The sequence below is a fragment of the Mustelus asterias genome, chromosome 6, assembly GCF_964213995.1.
Source record: "Mustelus asterias chromosome 6, sMusAst1.hap1.1, whole genome shotgun sequence".
Classification (NCBI taxonomy): domain Eukaryota; kingdom Metazoa; phylum Chordata; class Chondrichthyes; order Carcharhiniformes; family Triakidae; genus Mustelus; species Mustelus asterias.
This window is the reverse complement of record NC_135806.1, coordinates 80,962,936-80,986,050: the sequence shown is the minus strand read 5'-3', so window position 1 is coordinate 80,986,050 and position 23,115 is coordinate 80,962,936. Positions and strand designations below refer to the sequence as shown.

Sequence of the window (23,115 nt, the reverse complement as noted above, 5' to 3'; positions counted from 1 at the left end):
TCTTCTACTTTCTTGAAGTTGGCAATGTATGCCAGGATACAGATTCACAGGTGCTAGCAGTCATCTGGTACCTTGGGTTTACATGAGAATCTAAACAGTGAGCAGGCTATTTCACTGTTGAGGGCTCAATGGAACAACAAAATGCTATCCTGCATTGTCCAGCAGGTCTCAGAAATGGCAATCAGTAACAAAAACGTTGGTTTATCTTTTTTCCTTTCTGTAGCCAACGATATTGAGGCCAACCATTGCGCGCCTACTTTGGTTGCTATTCAGATCTTCCAACTGAGCAAAGGCAAGAGACCGAATCCGAGATCTAGGAGTTTCCAGTCAATGTGGTCCACTTCCATATTATGTGGTGCATTAGTGTCTATCATTCTTCTGGCCCTCCCTGGCTTATACCATATAGTCCCTTAGAAGAGAGCTTTTTTCCCCTGTTTTCCTTCCTCCACTCTGGGAATGCACCTTGGTTATGCTCAATATATAGGTATCAAAAATTCACTCTGTGAGGAATCATGGATGCAACCCAGTATCCAAAGAGCATTTCAATCTTTGCTGGACAAGCTTCACGATATTGCCACAGTACGACACCATGGCATTAACTCAACACTTCAAAATTACCCTGTTAAATATCAGAATCCAAGGGGTTGCTCTATAGTGTAAATTGAGTGTGTCAACATTAGGGCTTTGGGGGTAATTAGATTGTTGTGCTGCAGATAGAAGGATTGATATTTAAGTATTTAATTGATATGAGGAAAACATATTTTACTCATTGCATGTAACAAAGGAATGCCAACAATACAAGTGAAGGTGGTGAAGAAACCCAGGGTAAAAAACTGTGGCCGCAACAATAATTTTAAAATGCGCTTTTTATCTTAAAGAAGTTTACGTTATAACCAGCTGTGATTAAAAAGGAAACATACTAGCAGAACAGCACTTTATAATTTCAACCATTACAGCCCTGTGGGGATTTTTATTGCTTCTTCCCTGAAGCCCAATTTATTCATGTTTTCTGCCACACGATGAAATGATAAAAAATGCGAATCTGCATCAAAAATGAGAAGCTGTATAGGACACAATGGAAAGTGTGTGAGCATCTGGTCAGAATTCTTCATTAGAAATATCATCTATAATCTGGAGTGCTCCTCTTGTGTGAATATGAAGAGATTGACGCAATACTGTTTTTCTGGCAATATTAATGAAGCTGCGCTGGTTTATTTTCCATATGGAAAGAGCTGATTCTTAAGAATCGGGAGGAATGAGCTTGCATGCATTTTTGGGTGAAAAAGATCCACATTGTAAGGAAACATTACAGTTTAGTGCAGCAGTTGTAACTTACTTTCTGCTTGAATTAGTTCATCTTACCAATTACTGTAATATCAGAGCATTTTTTACTCTTTTGCTGTTTCGTGTTATTTTATCATCTGGCCTCAAAATGTTATTATTTACAGATTTTCTTTAAAAAAAGATGAGTGCAAAACTATCCATGTAAGAATAACCAAATTATACCTTTACTCCTTATAGCATAGCATATTTGTGCATCCTCAAGACATTCGGTAAATATCAAAGCGAAGGTACTATACTACACAGAAAGCCAGAAAAGGTTTTTGTAAATTCTTCACTTTCTCTCCTAATCTAATTTGACTACGATGTTTAAGGTGTTACTTGCTGTTAAACTAACCTCTTATATCAAGCGCAACTTAATTACCAGTAAGAGCTGGCATCAATCTTCAGTCACACGGATATTTACAACTTAATTAATTTGCATGTTAAAATTCCAGGCATCTAATTTCTCTACAAATAGATGAGCATAATAGAGGCAGACAGTCGTGTCTTTTGAAGGTTTCTGTCACATCCAGGCTGTGTGATGTTGTTGCTTTCCTGAAGTCCAAAATAAATCTGATCTACGATCCCACTAAAAGTGATCAGGTGTGAAAATATTGCCACAGGGCTCAGTAGTTAAATAAGCTACGTGATGTATTACTGAACCATTTGGATCAGGAAGCGCTGAGGTCTGACCCTTGGTATTAAAGCTCAGTTGTGATGCTTCACTCTGTGGTCAAATAGCCTTGCAACCCCTTGCTTCCTGGGGTCACAAATGAATAACTACTGGGGAGACTATCTGAGACCTAGCAGCATATACAGAACTCTTTCCCAGCATGAGTCAATGTCGCAGGAGCTGAGGAAAATACTTTTTTTTCTAAAAGTCAAAGCAAAATCAGCAACAACCTGAGACAATCAAACAGCAACCAGAATTTTTACAAAGAAAGTTTAAATCTAAAAAGTCACAAGGGGAAAATTCAGCATTCTCAAAATTTTAGCTCTGATAAACTATATCAGATGTTTAATAATAAACATATCTTCAATACCTTCATAAAAGTACTGTAATACCAAGTGTTTGGAATGAGATTCTAAAAGCATATTCATTAAATGGTAACTAAATCTCTGTAACAAAATACATTTTAAAAACAAGTATTTGATTTTATTAAAACAGTGATTTCATTTGAAGCTGAAGAATAGAACCACTGTAGCACAAATCTTTGATTATTTTCCTTTTGAGGTACAAAGTCATGACCCTGAATCTACTCTCAACACACAGCAGCATTACACCACCCCAATCCCCTACTTTCATCCTTTACTCTTTTGAAATCTCACTAAAATGTCCATAAACACTACATGACTGTATTTACTGTTCTCACTGAAATAGATGAATTTGCGGCACTTGAATACAGAGCACTGTAAGACCAAACTATTTCAATTTGCAGCAATTTGGAAATATCTGCTCCGAATTAGATAGGTGTCACCATGTTGAAATCAGTTCCGAATGCTGCTGTAATGGTAATGTCATGTAGTCACATAGTAAAATGCGAAATGTTACATTCCTTTGCTGATCCAGAATATAAAAATGAACCATCGTAGCCTAACATTTGGACAAATACCAAAGCTAGAAAGCTGCTGCTTTTATTTATCCATGATTTGGAAATCAGGACTGACTAAATATCAATGTAAGTAGTGTTTTTTAAAAATTATAAAATGAACAAATATAGACTTGTCAGCTACTATGTTATCTCATCAATGGTACAAATTAAGGCGACAGTGAATGCTTTTCAGCAATTCATTCCAGTTAGCTGGTCCAGAATAATCCAGGCTTTTAAAACAGCCAGACTGGGAACTGACTGGTGGTAGAGGTTCTGGAACTCCCTGAGAGAAGCACTAGCTGAAAATGAAGAGTGCACAAAGAAGCCCCACTGTGATTTCTCTAACATAGCTGCAGCTGATTGACAGCCATAAGACCTTTGCTGCTTTTGTAGGAAGCACTTATGATGTGGCTATGGCTATAAAACACAACTAATAGAAAGTAAATATGAGTTGTATTTATTTTAGTCAGCTATGAAAATCATTGAACTGTTTTGTGCAGAGATTATTTGACAATTTCATGATTTACTGCCAGGGTATTTCTTTGAATATGACGGCAAATACTAATTATCGCAAAAGTTATTGATCAAAACAAACCTGACATTTGTTTAATTAAAAAGATTGGTTGTGGCATTGCCTGGTCTGCACCAGCTGTGATTGCTGTCATGTCATGCATGCTGCATGCAGTCATAGGTAAGCAGATGTTATCAATGACTGAGCTGCTTGCAATTAGCGTTTTCTCAGAATATCCAAAAAAAAAGATTTAAATCATTCAGCTTCATTATGGCCAACAGTTAGGATATGGCTGCAAAAGTCATCTTGTAAATTAAACCTGACCAATAAGTCACTTTTCAAACACAACCTTCTTAAATGCAGCCATTAATTAAAAAAAGAACAATAAGAACCAACAGACTAGAGAATTCAGATTATGCAGCACAATTAACCTCACAGCTTCACTAAATCTCTTGAGTACACTTGACTAATATTTCAATCCCATAGGCAATGTTTCAATTTTGCCAAAGTGTGGTAAGGACAAACTTAGCTGCAGATTTAATGAATAAACATTGGCCCGAATTTTGTATTACAATGAGACTATTAGCGAAGGATAAATCTGACACCAACTTCTGACATCCACACATGCACAGCCTTTAGTGGAAATCTGGAAATTGATCAGGATATTAGTGATGCCCTACTCCTCCAGAGAAGGACTGTTGCTGTCCTCGTCAATAGTCTCTGTATTGAAATGACTGCAACATGAGCGCTTGGCTACTTACCCCTTAACTTTGCAGTAAAAACGGTTGGAAAGGTTAAGGCCCATGCATTTAGAAGTGAGTGAGCTTCTAATAATGTGATAAAGTGATAATTACTGAACATCCTCTTTAGTTCTGAAAAAAATAACTGTACAAGTGTGGAGTTTCATCTGCTGAGAATAAAATTAATGTTAGAGATTTTAAAAAAATAAACTTTGTTCATACTTTTTATGTATGTCTCTTAACTCTTGCCCTTAATCCCATCTATATTTCTGAATCTTTATTTTGCAATCATATAAATCTAATTTAGATCTCCTGCTCTATGCTTCCTAATTTAGACCCTTTATGTCTCAGTTAAATACTTTACTTGATTGGCTGAAGGCCTTGTTGCCTGCCTTGCTCATAGATACCATTGATACCCTGTAGAGGGTGCCACATTGGAAAAGGCTGGACAGTCAAGATACCCACATGATTTAGACAGCAGTCCCATTCATCCATGCAATTCAGGATCCATGATGGAAGCTTGACTTCACCCTGAATGATCTACTCAGCAAAACCTGGCAGAAACTAGAATATGCCCCAAAAAGTTAAGTTTTAAAATTATTTTTGTGGGGCCAGGAGAAGCAGGTAGACTCCCCCGGTCTTCCTCCCATCACTTCTCTGCCACTCCAAGATCCAGTTTTTTTATAGCCTCCGGGCAGCCTGATTTTGCAGCAGGTTGCAGTGGAGAGCTGCAACAGAATACCAATGATGCCCACAGTTGGTCACTCGTCTGTCAATGAGTACCAGCCTCAAATTGGATAGGGCCTCCTGCCAGTATTATCAGACAACTGGTCAGCTATCTTGTCCCACTGGCATGTCACCCGAAAGTTCATGAGGTTCATTTTCAATTTATTGCTACAGCGTAGAACTGTAATTCAGTGCAAAGGAAACTCAAAGCGTCTCAAAAAGAATCGCACTATCTCCCATCCCAGTATTACGTTCAAGAAGTAGTTTTAAAATTAAACCCAATGTGCCCACACTTAATAATGATCCTTTATTGCAATATTGGCCACTGGAAATCACAAAGCAAGCCAATCACATTCTTCTGTCTTCTCCAAAAAATATACAGTATCACAACTTTCACAATTTCAGAATCTGTTCAATTATGCATGTTTCTGTGAGCAACATAAAACAAGTGATTTTTTGTCACATTTCTCAGAGAAGGTTGCTGCTACTACTGATTCGCTGAATCAGTAAAAACTTGAAAAGTTAAAAAATTATCTAGAAGGGATGAAACAATAAAAGAAAACAAAATCGACAAATAAGGCTATCAGCAAAAGTAACGGTATGTTGAAAATTCTAAAATTTGTACACCATTTTAGTTTTCATTCGTGGGACATGGGCATCGCTGGCTGGCCAGCATTTATTGCCCATTCCTAGCTGCCCTTGAGAAGGAGGTGGTGAGTTGCCTTCCTGAATCGCTGCAGTCCATGTGCCGTGGGTTGACCGACAATGCTGTTTGGGAAGGAATTCAAGGATTTTGATCCAGAGACTGCGAAAGAATGGCGGTATATTTCCAAGTCAGGACGGTGAGTGGCTTGGAGGGGAACTTGCAAGTGGTGGTGTTCCCAGGTATCTGCTGCTCTTGTCCTTCTAGATGAAAGTAGTCATGGGTTTGGAAGGTGCTGTCTAAGGATCTTTGGTGAATTGCTGCAGTGCATCTTGTAGATAGTACACACTGCTGCTACTGAACGTCAGTGGTGGAGGGAGTGGATGTTTGTAGATGTGGTGCCAATCAAGCTGGCTGCTTTGTCCTGGATAGTGTCAAGCTTCTTGAGTGTTGTTGGAGCTGCACCCATCTAGGCAAGTAGGGAGTATCCCATCACACTCCTGACTTGTGCCTTTTAGATAGTGGATAGGCTTTGGGAAGTCAGGAGGTGAGTTACTCGCTGCTGTATTCCTAGCCTCTGACCTACTCTTGTAGCCACTGTGTTCATGTGGCAAGTCCAGTTGAGTTTCTGGTCAATGATAATCCCAATGTTGACAGTGGGTGATTCAGCGATGGTAACACCATTGAATGTCAAGGGACAGTGGTTAGGGTGTCTCTTACTGGTGATGGTCATTGCCTGGCATTTGTGTGGCACGAATGTTGCTTGCACTTGTCAGCTGAAGCCTAGATATTGTCCAGATCTTGTTGCATTTGAACATAGACTGCTTCAGTATCTGATGAGTTGCGAATGGTGAACATTGTGCAATCATTGGCGAATATCCCCACTTCTGACATTATGACAGAGGGAAGGTCATTGATGAAGCAGCTGAAGGTGGTTGGGCCTAGGACACTACACTGAGGGACTCCTGCAGAGATGTCCTGGAGCTGAGATGACTGACCCTCCACAACCATCTTCCTATGTACCAGGTGTGACTCCAATGCCCCCTGATATCCAGTGATTCCAGTTTTGCTGGGGGTCCTTGTGTGTGCGTTTGTTCCCCAAGGACTCAGTTACTAAGTGCACTGGTGCTGAACACACAAACCAAGAAGATGTCATTTCTGTGCTGAATAAGTTCAGAACTTAGTTGGACAGTAATGAGGCACATTAGTTGCAGAAGGGTGGTGGAAGAGGAGGAGGGTTTTGAATTCAATGTTTTGGAACATGGTGAACCAGTGGAAGTCAGTAAGCAAAAGGATGGCCAGTAAGTCAGATGTTCAGAGGGACAGAATGCAGGCAGTGGAGTTTTGGATGAATTGAGCGGAAGGCTGGCAAGGAAAGTATTAGAAAAAACAAGCTTGTCTGAAGTTTCACATGTGCAGTTTACCTGAATGTACTTTACTAAAGTAAACATTCTTGTGCCTAAGCCCAGGCAGCTGATGGACATCAGTGTCAAGCTCAGTGGAATCAATTAAGATTGAAGCCACGCAATAGTGTGGAGGTAGAAATTCAGCACCTGACACGGAATACATGGTTTGAAGTTAATTTCAAAGTTGAATAGGTCATTTGGGGCATAGATTACGATCTGAAATGGTTAAACTCAACATTCAGTTAGAAAGGCTCTAAAGTTCCTAATTAAAAGAGGAGATGCAATACCTCGATCTTATATTGAGCTTCATTGGAGCACTGCAGGAGTCAGAGGATAGAAGGATCAGCATGATCAGCAACATGGAGAATTTAAAAACTAGCCGACCAGAAGCTCGAGGTCATGTTTGCAAACTGAACGGAGGTGTTCCACAAAATAGTCATCCAATCCACGTTTGGTCTACCCACTGTTTTTTATTATTTTGTGGGATTTGACCATTGCTCACAAGACCAGCGGTTATTGCCCATCCCTAATTGCCTTTGAGAAGGTGGTGATGAGCCACCTCTCAGGCCGTTATAGTCCATCTGGTGTAATGCTATTCAGAAGGGAGTAGCAGGATTCTGACGTAAAGGAATAGCGATATAGTTTCAACTCAGTACAGTGATGGCTTGGAGGGTGTTCTCATGCATCTGATTTTTGATTTGATTTAATTTATTATTGTCACATATATTAACATACAGTGTAAAGTATTGTTTCTTGCGCGCTACACAGACAAAACGTACCATTCATAGAGAAGGGCTTGGGTCACTGCCTGTGTGGAGTTTGCACATTCTCCTCGTGTCTGCATGGGTTTCCTCCGGGTGCTCCGGTTTCCTCCCACAGTCCAAAGATGTGTGGGTTAGGTTGATTGGCCATGCTAAAATTGCCCCTTAGTGTCCTGGGATTCGTAAATTAGAGGGATTAGTGGGTAAAATATGTAGGATAATGGGGGTAGGGCCTGGGTGGGATTGTGGTCGGTGCAGACTCAATGGGCCGAATGGCCTCTTTCTGTACTGTAGGGTTTCTATGATTTCTATGAAACGAGAGAGTGCAGAATGTAGTGTTACAGTCATAGCTAGGGTATAGAGAACGATCAACTTAATGCAACGTAAGTCCATTCAAAAGTCTGACAGCAGCAGGGAAGAAGCTGTTCTTGAGTCGGTTGGTACGTGACCTCAGACTTTTGTGTATTTTTCCCAAAGGAAGAAGGTAGAAGAGAGAATGTCCGGGGTACGTGGGTCCTTAATTATGCTGGCTGCTTTGCCGAGGCAGTAGGAAGAGTAGACAGAGTCAATAGATGGGAGGCTGGTTTGCATGATGGATGGGCTACATTCATGATCTTTTGTAGCTCCTTGCGCTCTTCGGCTGAGCAGGAGCCATACCAAGCTGTGATACAACAAGAAATAATGATTTCTATGGTGCATCTGTAAAAGTTGGTGAGAGTCGTAGTGGACATGCCAAATTTCCTTCGTCTTCTGAGAAAGTAGAGGCGTTAATGGGCTTTCTTAACTATAGTGTCACCATGGGGAGGGGGGGATCAGGACAGGTTGGTGATCCAGGCACCTAAAAACTTGAAGCTCTTGACATCAAGACTTGAAGTTGTTGACATCAATATAAAAAATAGGAGCCGTAGGTGATTTTGCCCTTCAATGCTACTCTATTGTTTAATAAGATTATGGCTGATCTGTGTGATTGAAATATGATCACATACATAATAATAACTTCAAGTTTTCTTATCTTGACAGTAATCATTCATGTCTTTTATCTCCCACAAGCTTTCATTTATCCAGTTGGAGGTGGTCAAGGTCACCGCTATCTCCACCTCCTCAGAGGAGCGCAACCTCTCCGAGGGTGCACTATCACAGGACTTAGCAAACCATCTGGGAGCTGGGAGATGGCTAGGCATGCCCAGCATTCTTGCAACTATTCATTGAGAGACAAACAGAGAACCAACTCTGGTTCCCTGCCCCTCCATGTGTTCTATGCTCATTTCTCCTGTAAGGATATCGAAAGAGAAAAGACCTAAGAGTGAGAGCAATGGTACCAAATGGGTGGAGAGCATTTGTTGAGGGTGACAATGAGGGAGAGGCATACACTATGTAAGGATGAGAAATGAGTATCATTTGTGGATGCATAGATAGAAGTGTGAGGTGTAAAGATGGGAGTGTGAGGAGCTGCAGAGGGAATGGGTATACCTGTAAGATAGGTTGGTGAGAGAAGAGTAGGCTTATGAAGGAAGAGTGAGAGATTAGAGGTGATACTTACATCAAGATATAGGTTAAAGGCCTTTCTCACCTTTCTTGAGCTTCTGAGGTAATTGAACTGTTTCCTGCATTGAATCCAGGTGTGTAAAACTACGCTCCTACTGCTGACCTTTCAATCATGCTTTCTTCATTTTCCCAGCTGGTTTCTTCCTCTCATGTTCAAAGAAAAGTGCATCTCTCTGGATCCTCACAGAAGTCGGCACACTCAGGAAGGCGCAGTGAAGTGGAACACAGACTTCGACTGCTACTTTCCATGGCAAAACTTCCACTTTGACAAAGGGTCATCTGTACTCGAAGCGCTAGCTCTTTTCTTTCCTTACAGATGCTGCCAGACCTGCTGGGATTTTCCAGCATTTTCTCTTTTGGCTTCTTTCTCTCTCCTTCCCACCTTCAACTTTCCCAACTTGTATTTTCAAAGTGTTTGGTTTAATATACCGGAACTGAAATTGAGCCATCCATCCCAACTTCATCCCCTGACTCCCCAAGCCTGTCCATCATCAAGAAGGCACAAGACAGGAGTGTGATGGAATACTCTCCACTTGACTGGAAGAGTGCAACTCCAACAATACTCCAGAAGCTTGACACCATCCAGGAAAAAGCAGCCCACTTCACTGGTTTCCCATCCACCACCTTAAGCATTAATTCCCTCCACCACTGGCACATAATGGCAGCATTTACAAGATGCACTGCAACAACTTGCCGAGGCTCCCTCAACAGCACTTTCCAAACCCATGGCTTCTACACCGAGAGGGCAGCAAACACATAGGAATGGCACCATTTGCACATTCTCCTCCAAGTCACACACCAATCTGACCGAGAAATATTCCCTCCCTAACACCACTGTGGATGTATCTACAGCGCAAGGACAGCAATGGTTCAAGAAGACAGTTCATTAGCACCTTCTCACAGGCAATGAATTATGGGCAATAAATGCTGGCCTTGCCAGCAATGCCCACATGCCATGAATGAAAAAGAAAATAGGTCGCCATCACACGAACTGGCACTAATTTGATGTGAATCCTGGATATCAAATGTTAATGAGGTGCTGCATTAAAAAGCTTCTGAAGATATGTTTTTCATACTTCTTGGTTTCCCCAGCACCATTGGCCGCTTCACTGCCTATGCAGTAAAATCCAGTTCTAGGGATTGGCAATACATACTTGGCCTTGCTAAGAACACGACATCTCACAAGTGAATTTAAAAACTCTCACTTATATTATATCAGCAACTTGTTATGCCGCGATAGGATCAAAAATCACTGATGTCTTCCCTTACTAAAACATGGAAATTGAGTATACCTTGAAATATACACTGTAATATCAAGATATGGAGAGTGGAAATCCTTCAAAATCCTTAATTTGATTTTCAAAACATCACAACTGTTAAGCAGAGTTGTATAATCTCTAAAAATATTTCAGAAAGCCAATAGAACTGACATGGTTTGTCAGAACCCATCCGAATATAATGAAATAATCATGTATAGTAGTGTTACAAGTTCCCTGATGACATTTTGGCAAAAGATGCTCTTGATACCAAGCCATATTACTCAAGAAAGTTCCAGGTTTGATCATCAGCCTGCTTAATTTACTGATGTAAACCAGGTTGGTAAGTGGGACATGATAGTGGCTTCCAGGGATAGGAGACAAAAATCTGCCGGGCTTCCCACTCTTAATCATTACACATTGATCTTTGCCAAAAGAATGCATGTATGGATAATGAGCAAGGATTAGGATAGGATCAATTGTCCGCATTCATGGAACCATGTCCCTGTATCAATCCTCAATTTCAAGAGAGCATTAAGAAAATACGTGGCTTATTTTTTGCTTTCTGAGGATAAATACAACCGTTTACAGCACAGAAAGAGATCATTTGATCCAACTGGTACACATCTGCCTTTTTCATCCATGTGAGCAAATAGATTGTATTGTATTTCCTATATCCCTTCCTTCATCAACATATCCAATCGAACCTTAAATTCTGCCTCAAGAATAAATCTTCAGCTATCAATATTGAATCGAAGGCCCTCATTGCTAACCCTTTAATTACTGGAAGCATTCGGTTACAGCTACTCTCCTTCATCCCTATAGAATTCTGATAACGATATAGTCCAGTAACCTGGATTGTTCAAAGAAATCTGTTCAGTCTATTATGAAGGATATGTTCTTGTAAGGTGACAAACACTCTTTCAGAAGAGGTCTATCAAGTATATAAAGTATCTTCGTAATTATGAATAGCAGTGACACATTCAACCACAATACTAGACTATGTCACTTAAACAGCCGAAAAATTCCAGTATTGGAAAGCTTGGACAGAAAAATGAATCTCAAAATTGAGAGACGTGCTGTTTCTGTAGTGCCACTGTCCTTTGACTGGGTGGTAAAAGGTTTCAATGCTGAACAAACTTTGCTGTATATCTGTTCCTCATAGCACCATCAAGTGGTTGCAATAGAACAAAACAACAGAAGGACTTCAATATTGATGTTTTCTACAGTTATATTCAGCAGGAAGAATTCATCCTGTGCTTATTAAATTTTATTTTAGCGTTTTTTTGTGGACATTGAGCACAATTTTCCTTCCTTTTCCATTTTTAATTTTGCTTTTGCAGATGGAACACTTTCTCATGTTGGCACCCAGTTTCAGCATCAAGAATTCTCAAGGCAGGCACTCATGTGGCATGAATGTTACTTGGTGAAGTGGAAGGTGAGACAAGGAGAGCCCTGTTATGGTTTTAGGAGGAAGTGCTGAAAGGTGAGAGCAGTAAGATTGAAAATGAAAATAACATGGTGGAGGGTTCTGTCAACCATCATAAGGGTGCGAGTTGGTGAATGAACTTGGGGGTGGAATCCTCAGTTCAAGAAAACAGAAGATATATCAGAAACATTGTTGTGGAAGATTGCAGCATCATAAAAGGATTTGGGATGCAGAAACTCGAGATGATCATGATTGGGGATTGAGTTGTAAAGAGATTAGATGTCCATGGTGAAAAGGCAGCAACGTCACGTATGAAATAAAGGAAGGTTAAGATTTGGAAATATTGTATTACTGTTTCTTCATTGTCATTGGATCAAAAACTGGAACTTCCTTCCTAGCAGCACTGTTGGCGTACCTAGACTAGATGGACCTCAGCAGTTCAAGTTGATTGTTCACCACCATCTTCCCAAGAGCAATAAGGGATTGACAATAAATGCTGGCCTAGCCAATGATACTCACACCTCATGAAGAATTTTAGAAAGTAAGGACATTGGAAAATTAAGAAACTCAGTTTGTATTTTCAGGAATAAAAACAGAAAATGTTGGAAAAACTCAGCAGGTCTGGCAGCATGCGTGGGGAGAGAACAGAGTTAATGTTTCGAGTCTGAACGAGGGGGAGAATGTGATGGATTATACACTGTATTGGAGTCATAGAGGACTACAGCACAAAAAAGGCCCTTTGGCTCATCGCATCTACACCAGTCAAAGACAAACCACCCAACTATTCTAATTCCATTTTCCAGCACTTGGCCCACAGCCTTGGATGCCTTGGCATCATAACATCATAAATGTTATGAGGGTCTCTGCCTCCACCACTCTTTCAGGCAGTGAGATCCAGACTCCCGCCACTCTTTGGGTGAAAAAGCTTTCCTCACATCTCCCCAAAACCTCCTGCCTCACTCCTTAAATCTATGCCCCCTAGTCATTGATCCCTCCACGAAAGGAAAAGTTTCTTCTTGTCTACTCTATCTAAGCCCCTCATAATTTTATACATGTCACTCATGTCCCCCCTCAGTCTCCTCTGCTTTAAGGAAAACAACCCTAGTCTACCCAATCTCTCTTCGTAGCTAAAACCATTCAGCCCAGGCAACATCCTGGTAAATCTCCTCGCACCCTTTCCAGTGTTATCACACCAGAAGGGGTGGCATGTTGGTTCTCAGCATGAGCATGGAAGTCCGAAGGGCCTGTTCCTGTGCTGTATTTTTCTTTGTTGTTCTTTATCCCTCCTATAATGTGGATTCCAGAACTGCACACAATACTCTGGCTGTGGCCGAACCAATGTTTTATATATTTCTAGCACGCCTCCCTGCTCTTAAACTCTATGCCTCAGCTAATATGCAAGCAAGTATACTTGCTTGGTATACTTTAGCAAGTATACCATATAGGGCTTAACCACTTTAACCACCTGTCCTGCTACCTTAAGAGGGAGAGGAGCAGGTGGAGCAAAGTAGGTCAGTGACTGGTGGGAGTTAGGCGAGATTGCAACAAAGATGTATCGAACACAAGTTAAAGAAAATGTTAATGGCATTGTGAAGAACTATAGAAGGTGTTGGTAGTTGTATATAGATAAGACATCAGAATGTGTTAATAGGAGAACAAAGGTCAGTGCTCAGTGAAAACAAAACTTTAGAACAAGTGACAGATGGCCAGGTGGGGGAAGGAGGTGTTGTTGCACTGGGACTAAAAGATTTTGGGATGATAAGAAAAGGGGGTCAAGATGGAGGAGAAATCTCACAGTCTAAAGTTGTTAAACTCAATATTGAGTCTGCAGGGCTATAACGTGCCTAATCCAAAGATGAGGTGCTGCTCCTCCAACTTGAATTGGGCTTCACTGGAACATTGAAGCAGGTCAAGGGCAGACACTTATTTTTCAGGGTTAGTTCCCATTTTTGCTACTTTTTTCAATTACAAATACCAGCTACATCCACCAAGCACCCCCACCAATTGTGAAAGAAGTGTGGCTCGGACTTTGAGAGCAGCGGCAAACAAACAGCACTCACTTTTTATTAGACTTTGAAGTGCCCAGAGACTTCACTTGGGTTTTAGCATGGAAACTTGTGGTTGGCAGGAGTGCAAAACAGCACCCTCTACAGGGTATCCCGAGGCCTGAATGAACAGGACAAGCCACATCATGTCTCTTCAACTGATTAGAACAAGGAGCAGGAGTAGGCAATTTAGCCCTTCGAGCCTACTCCACCATTTAATACAATCATGGCTGATCTCATCTTGGCCTCAACTCCACTTTCTTACTCATTCACCATAGCCCTTCAAACCCTTACTAATTAAAAATATGTCCACCTCTTCTTTAAATTTACTCAATGTCCCGGCATCCACCACACTCTGGAGTAATGAATTCCACAGACTCACCACCCTTTGAGAGAAGTAATTTCTCATCTCTGTTTTAAACCTGCCGCCCCTTATCCTAAACTGTGATCTCTTGTTCAAGATTGCCCTACAAGAGGAAACATCCTCTCTACTTTGTCAATCCCCCTTATCATATTGTACACCTCAATTATATCTCCTCTCATTCTTATAAATACCAGGGAGTATAGGCCCAAACTGCCCAATCTTTCTTCGTAAGTCAAACCCCTCAACTCTGGAATGAATCTAGTGAACCTGAATCGCTTCCAATACAATTATATCCCTAATTAGATATTAGATTAGACTGAAGTGCCACAAATCACACCCTTCGTATGTTTTAACGCTGAATCTCAGTGATGCACTGTTGCAGTGTAGCCTGTGGAGCAGTGAGGCAAACCAAATAGCAATCTCTTGATTTCAAAGTTTAACTGTGCATGTTCAGAAGCCAAAGGTTGCTGAACAATGTATTTTTTAACAATACTGAATGCTGATCGCCTCACCAGTATTCCTACTGCAAACTCCAGGTTCAGGCCATAGAAGAGGGGGTAGCTAGAAAACCAGGGACGAGTAAAAATGCAGATTGATAAGCACAACAAATTGTAGTCACAGAAGACTCTGCTCTAGAGACTGGATGGTCATTGTGTTTCTTAAGGACATTATTTGTAAAACAGTATATTTAGTTCTAAACAACAAAGGAACGAGAATCAAACTAAAATCCAGATATGGTTGTTCAAAATAAAAAAAAGGTGCAGCAAAGGAAGGACCTAAACAGGTCGAGAAAATACCAATCAAAAGCAAGTACATAAACCTGAAATGAAATTTGGGAACAAACGATCAGCATTTAACAAAAGGTTAACCAGTTAAGATGCACCAATAAAATCACACTCAATTTTTTTTGGAAATCCTTTAAGCCATTATACTTCCTCCAACAAACTTTAATTGGGAACAAAATTTACAGGAAAGTTATTAAAGAGAATCCATGCATTAGCACCAGTTGAGATAATGACAATCCATTAAGATGTTGAGAACTCCAGTCCATTTTGGCTTCTGGAAATTTATCACCAAAAGAGACTTAACAAGATGGCAATCAGGTCCATTGCTCCCACACCACTTCATGATTCACAGTAAGACTAACCAATACCTGAGCCTGCCAAGGTTTGCTGTTTTGCTTCTGTACACTGATGGAGATGTACTAAGGCCAAACCTACCCCCCCCCCCCTCAAAAGTCAGGAACAGGGGAAGTAACCAGGCTATGTTTTGTTTTTGTCTAAAACATCAAAACAAGGTGAGGCATGAACTCTTCAACTTTTTCTGAGATACCTCTGCTGAAAAAAACAATTGAAGTTACTATATTCCAGGGACTATTTGTTTTGTAAACACAGTATGTTATCACTGTGGCAAAAGTAACTCTGCACTTTGAAGTATTTCTCTTGTAAAATTATTCATTTTTTTATTTTCTAAGGATGTAGTAGCTGCAATTTTTAAATTTATGTATATTTCGTGGAGAGTTCAATGCAATTATAAAAAAACTAATACAGGTGGAAATTTGTGAAGTCCTCGACTCTCATTAACGCTTACAGATAAGGTCTGAATCAAAGTCCTGAAGACAATGTAGAATTACAGAAGTACTTGATGAAGCAGAGAAAATATAAATTACTTCAATCTGTTCTTCGATTTTATACTTCTCACTAAGAAAAATGAAACATTTGGTAAATCTTCATATTCACCCTTGCAGATGGATACCCATTCCCAGGTGAATGCATCCCTCCTGAGGATCAGTGCCCAGAACTGAATGCAATGTCCAGGTGAAGTCTAAACCAAGGTCTCTGCCACTGAAGCACAACTTCCTCAAGAAAGAATGTTGGACATTAAGGCATGAATTTACAGGGGGATGGAGAAGGTCTCCGGCTTACCCAAAGTGGCACTGGAGCCCTGATCCCGGGAGTCCCGCCTCTGTTGTTCATACAGGCAGTTGCATGTACAGACATGCAGCTGCCTTCAAACTGATCCGATTTTCGTTATGGAATGTTCAAAAGAAAATCAGTGCTTGCTATTTCAATCTGCTGACAGAAGCCCAAAGGCTATAATTAAGGATCCATTCTGCATGACCGATTTCATAACCTATTATCATAGTGGGATAAAAGCCAATTACAGGAGATGCTGGAATCTGAAAAACAAACAGAAAATGCTGGAAATGTCAGCAAGTCTGACAGCATCTGTGGAGAGAGAACAGAATTAATGTGTCAAGTCTAGGGCCATCCAGATTCGAAACATTAGCTCTGTTCTCTCTCCACAGATGCTGACTGACCTGCTGAGAGTTTCCAACATTTTCTGTTATTATCCTGTCAGTTCACCATTTGATTGACAGCTCCAAGTAATTACAAACTCTGTTTTAGTCTTTGAAGTGGGGCAATGAATACAAATAATTGTTTTTATAGGGGATTAGGTACTTGAGAAATTGTTTATTTCAATTGAGGGATAAAGTAGCTGAAGGAATTTAAATGTAGTGAATGGGTTATCAATTTGGGTGCTTTTTAAATAGAGAAGTAATGAATAGACACTTAGAACTTCATTTCATCTTAACATTGGGTCCCAAGGTCTGCCCATGGTGGATATTGGACGGGTTGATAGGGAGGGCATAAAGGTAAAGGTTTTGAATTGGGCATGGGTTGGGTCTAAATTGGTAATGGGACATAGAGGCTGGATGGAGAAGTTTAAGTTTTAAAGTTTATTTATTAGGTCACAAGTAGGCTTACATTAACACTGCAATGAAGTTACTGTGAAAGTCCCCTAGTCACCACAACACCAGTGCCTGTTCGGATACAGAGGGAGAATTTAGCATGGCCAATGCACCTAATCAACGCGTCTTTCAGTCCGTGGGCGGAAACCAGGGCACTCGGAGGAAACCGACACAGATACGGGGTTTATGTGCAGACTCCGCACAGACAGTGACCCTAGCCAGGAATCAACCCGGGTCCCTGACGCTGTGAGGCAGCAGTGCTAACCACTGTGCCACCCATACCAAGAACTTCTGGTTAGTCAGGGGTGTCCCCTGGGTGATCGGGGTGGGAAAGAGTCCCATGGGTGGTCTGGTCTGGGTGTTTTCAATCGTTATCCAAAGGTTTTTCTGTATAATCTTTGATGTAATCCTGTTGGAGCCATTTAAAATCGCATTTTCCGGTGGTTCCCAGTGCAGGTGCAAACCTAACCTGTGAAATTCCAAGGGGTGCCCCCAATCCAGCACTGTGGAGCTCAGACTTTACCGCTCTGTATCTGTCAAGTCTGGCCGCACAGGCAAATTTCAGTGTTACACTTGCTCCAGTTTTACGTTCACAGAAAACTAACAAACTACAACTGAGCATGCAGCTTCCAGGTGAAAAGTAAAAATTGAAAATTACCAAGGAACAACTATCAGGAAGATATGAAACCTACAAATTATGCAGCAGCAATGAGCAAACATCCACCAATAAACAAGTTTCTTCTCTGTCCAATACCATAACTGACAATTAAGGTCACATTTACAAATAGGGGTAATGAACAGCCACTTTTTTGACAATTATAAAGAAACTCCTGGTGCATTATGATATATCCAAGTTTCGACTCAACAACAAAAAAAAATTGTATTTGACATAGCCAGAATATTCTGATTAAAAATCAGATCAAGAGGAAATATATTTTGGAAGAGCTACCGTCATCTCTTGCCATTCAACATGCACGGATTAACAGGATACGCATTACTTTTCTTTTCATCCGAAGGTTTTACCGTTAGAATTCTGAACCACATTCTTATGTACTCCATGCTTTGGTCTCTGCCACTTTTATCCTGTCTCTTCTTAATTTCACTGTGTTGTTTTCTCTAGTTCCATCCTCTCTGCTGCATTGATCCTTTCCCAGATAAAACCATGCCAAAATCATAACCTTAGTTCAGACCCCAGGCTTTTCATCACAAGTGATTATGACATCTATATTTTAGTATGTATCCATCATATTTCAGGCATTATGCTTACACACTTCGATATGGCATGGTGGCTAGCACTGCTGCCTCACAGCGCCAGGGACTCGGGTTCAATTCCGGCCTTGGGTCATTGTCTGTGTGGAGTTTGCACGTTCTCCCATATCTGTATGGGTTTCCTCCCACAGTCCAAAGATGTGCGGGTTAGGTTGATTGGCCATGCTAAATTGACCCTAGAGTCAGGGGATTAGCAAGGTAAATATGTGGGATTACGGGAATAGGGCCTGTGTGGGATTGTGGTCGGTGCAGACTCGATGAGCCGAAAGGCCTCCTTCTGCACGGTAGGGATTCTATGATTCTTCTATGATCACATTCCAAAATGTCAATTTCTATTAACGAGAGAAACTTCCTAAGAACTGAAAATTTCCTTTCATTGATCTTATTTACAGCAGTAAATAAGTAAATTTACAGTATTTTGATGTTAAAAGTACAGAATGAGTTATACACAGATCTTCCTCAGAAGCAAAAGACCAGTTATATGTTGTACATTTTCTGAAACAATGTTTGTGAAAGCAATTTTAAAATGACAATGTATAAATTACAATGCTCTCTCTCGTGGTTTGGGCAACTTTTTTTTAACCCATCTCAAGCTTCCATTAATGATTTTCTTTGCATCTCAGCAAATGTTTCAGTTGCAGATTTGCACAGTCTTCACTTTAAATAATGTGCGTATCTTTCAGCACACCTATTCACACATACCTGCATACTGCATCAATATATCAACAGGAAACATAATATAAAGGGTACAATTCTAAAGAGGGTGTAAGACCAGAGGGACCTGAAGTTAAATGTCCACAAATTGTTGAAGGTGACAAAGCAGGTTGTGAAAGTGGTTAACAAGGCATATGGGATCCTGGGCTTTATAAATATAGACAAACTGTACAAAAGCAAGTAAGTCATGCTGAACCTTTATAAAACACTGGTTCAACCTCAACTGGAGAGTGCAATTCAGTACAGGCACTGGAGAGAATGCAAAAAAGATTCACAAGAATGGTTCTAGGGATAAGAGGCTTCAGTTATATAGATAAAATGGCAAAGCTGGGCCTGTTCTCCTGAGAGAAGGTTGAGAGGAGATTTGATAGAGGTGTTCAAATTCACGAGGGGACTGGAAATGGTAGACAGAAAGAACTGTTTCCATCAATAGAAGAGTCAAGGACCAGAGGACATTGATATAAGTGAAGGCAACATGATGAGAAACTCTTCTTTTTATGCACAAGTAGTTAGGATCTGGAATGCACTTCCTCAGAGTGTGGTGGAGGCAGATTCGATTGTGGCCTTCAGAAGATAAGTGGATAATTATCTGAAGAAAAAATAATGATAGGGAAAAGGGAGTGGAGTGGATCTAGCTGAGTAACTCTTACAGAGAGCCCATATGGACTGTGACACTTTTATGATTTACATTACGAGCAGAGAGTCCAGATTGTTGGATCTTTGCAAATGTCAAGATTGCAACAGAACTTCCCCCCAAGCCCACCAGCGTCTCCCAGTTTCCATGGTGACCACTGATTTAGGGACAGGGTCAATAGGCTGGTGTCCCCGTCAATCAAATTCAGAAAATCCCCCCTCCCCCTCCCCCCCCCCCCAGAGTCAGACAGCCAGGGATGGTTTAAAACGTTAAATGGAATTACAATGCTGGGGATTTCAGACGGAGAAAGGTTTCAGTGCAGAGCCGGCAGTGTAGCTGTGAGAGTTATCCCATTGTGGGACACTGAGCTCTGGCTCACCGCGGGCCATCCTCAGGCCCGGCTCCGGCTTCCAGTACCTGCATCGTGAGCACGTCGGCCTCTTGCCCGCCGCCGCCTCCACCGGCAACTCGGACAACTCCTGCAACACGTTCTGCTCTTCCTCCGCACCCACGACCCCGGGCCCCCCGCCGTCTGAGTTTACAGCCGCCCCTGCCCCCGCCCTTTCGGGCTCCATGTTGCAGCCGAGCGCGGCTGAAAGGGAGCGTCCCCCGGACCATCAGAGCGATACACCGGGGCACCGGCAGGGGGAGCACCAGATGCAGGGTTTCCCCTTACCACCAGAGGGAGCACAAGCACTGGTTCATAGAAGGAGTATCCCACTCACCTGATGAAGGAGCAGCGCTCCGAAAGCTAGTGGCTTGTGCTACCAAATAAACCTGTTGGACTTTAACCTGGTGTTGTGAGACTTCTTACTGTGTTTACCCGAGCCGGCATTTCCCCATCATCACAGAAGGAGGCCATTCAGCACCTGCTAGCTCTCTGAAGGGGCAATTCACCAAGTGACATCCCTCGGCTTCCTCCCTCAGCCCTGCACATTCTTCCTCCTCAAAGAATAATCTAATTATCTTTTTTGATGGCCTAGCTTTAACGTGCCTTCACCTTCCAGGTCCTAATTACCTAGAAGGTTTTTTGTCATGTTGCCATTGCTTCCTTTGCTAATTACTGTAAATCTATGCCCGCTGGTGTTGTAATTTGGGTTCCTTAGATATTGCAATGATGAGATATTGAGAAACTGTGTAGAGTTTGCATGTTCTCACCATGTCTGCGTGGATTTTCTCCCACACTCCAAAGATGTGCAGGTTAGGCTGATTGGCTATGCTAAATTGCCCTTTAGTGTTGGGAGGGCTCGCAGGGTAAAATACGTGGGGTTCCAAGGATAGGGCCTAGGTGGGATTGTTGTTGGTCCAGGCACAATGGGCCAAATGGCCTCCTTCCACACTATAGAGGTTCTATGATTTGTATATTTCAACAGGAATTGTTCATTGTTCGTCTTTAAATATTTGCAGATCCCATGTTACAACCTTGCATGGTGCTCCTTCCATGCAGGTAAGCTACCTCCAGAGTGTTCCCTACAAACTGTTTTCGCTCGAGTCGATTACTATGTGATTCTATACATCATAACATTAGCAGTAATAAAAGCAAATTACTGCAGATGCTGGAATCTGAAACCAAAAGAGAAAATGCTAGAAAATCTCAGCAGATCTGGCAGCATCTGTAAGGAGAGACAAAGAGCTGACGTTTCAAGTCCACACCACCCTTTGTCAAAGCTAAAAGGCATAGAAAATGGGAGATATTTATACTGCAGGGTGAGGGAATGAAAGATGAGTCATAGCCACAGAAACCAGGGAAACCAGTTAATAACTGTCCACAGAGAGAATAAAGGGTGTGAATGGCCAAACGGCAGAGAAGCTAGGATGAGGATGAGGATGTGGTGATGGTGGTGGTTGTTGAATTTGATGTTGAGACCGGAAAGCTGTAAAGTGCCGAGCCGGAAGATGAGATGCTGTTCCTCCAGTTTGCGTTGAGCTTCACTGGAACATTGCAGCAGGCCAAGGACAGACATGTGGGCAGGGAGCAGGATCGTGTGTTAAAATGGCAAGCAACCGGAAGGTTAGGGTCCTGATTACGCACAGACCGAAGGTGCTCAGCAAAGCCATCACCCAGTCTATGCTTGGTTTCTCCGATATAGAGGAGACCACATTGGGAGCAGTGAATGCAATAGACCAAATTGAAAGAGGTGCAAGTGAAACGCTGCTTAACCTGGAATGAGCGTTTTGGACCTTGGATGGTGAGCATGGAAGAGGTAAAGGGACAGGTGTTACACCTTCTGCGATTGCAGACGGTGCCATGAGTGACGGGAGAGGTGTTGGATATAGTGGAGGAGTGGACTAGGTTATCCCGGAGGGAATGGCCTCTGGAATGCTGACAGAGGGAGTGAAGGGAAGATGTGCTCGGTGGTGGTATCACACTGGAGTTGGCGGAAATGGCGGAGGATTATGCTTTGCATGCAGAGGCTGGTGGGGTGAAATGTGAGAAGGGGGACTCTATCCTTGTTCTGGGAGGAAGGGGAGGGGGTGAAGGTCGTGGCACGGGAGATGAACCACACGCAGTTGAGGGCCTTGTCTATAACTGTAGATGGGAATCCACAGTTGAGGAAAAAGGAGTACATATTAGAAGCACCACTTTGGAAAGTGGCATCATTGGAACAAATGCGACGGAGGCGAAGGAGCTGAGAGAAAGGGATGGAGTCCTTACAGGATTTACCCCACTGACCCACACAGCAATGGATACAAAATCACAACATCTGTTTCTTGATCCTTCCAACAGTAGGAACCATTTATTTCTATCTGCTTTGTCCAGACTCCTCATGATTTTGAGTACTTTTATCAAATCTCCTCATAACTTTCTCTTTTCCAAGTAAGACAATTCCAGCTTCTCCAATCTACCTACGTAACTGAAGTTCCTCATCCCTGGAACCATTTTTGTGAATCTTTTTTTACACTCTTTGTCAGACCCTTCCTAAAGTGTGATGCCTGGAACTGGCTGTAATACTCCATTCTCTCAATGTGAATTGCAACCTCAATGGTTTATGCACATATACACCCAGGTCCCTCTGCTCCTGCACCCTTGAGAATTACACCCTTTCATTTATGCTGTTGTTCTGTGTTCTTTCCACAAATATGAATCACTTTACACTCCTCTGCATTAAATTTCAACTCAGTAAGAAGTTTAACAACACCAGGTTAAAGTCCAACAGGTTTATTTGGTAGCAAAAGCCACACAAGCTTTCGGAGCTCTAAGCTCCTTCTTCAGGTGAGTGGGAATTCTGTTCACAAACAGAGCATATAAAGACACAAACTCAATTTACATGAATAATGGTTGGAATGCGAATACTTACAACTAATCATGTCTTTAAGAAACAATGTGAGTGGAGAGAGCATCAAGACAGGCTAAAAAGATGTGTATTGTCTCCAGACAAGACAGCCAGTGAAACTCTGTGGGGG

General features: G+C 41.7%; 1 protein-coding gene across 1 annotated transcript in view; it reads right to left on the bottom strand.

The window, feature by feature from the left end:
* dtwd2 (DTW motif tRNA-uridine aminocarboxypropyltransferase 2) overlaps nucleotides 1-20,323 on the bottom strand; it is a 114,027-nt gene extending 93,704 nt beyond the window's left edge. The window contains exon 1 of the mRNA XM_078214620.1: nucleotides 20,128-20,323. Within this exon, the coding sequence (XP_078070746.1) occupies nucleotides 20,128-20,285 (158 nt within the window). The 5' untranslated portion in view covers nucleotides 20,286-20,323. The remainder of the gene's footprint in view (nucleotides 1-20,127) is intronic.
* Nucleotides 20,324-23,115: the final 2,792 nt, after the last annotated feature.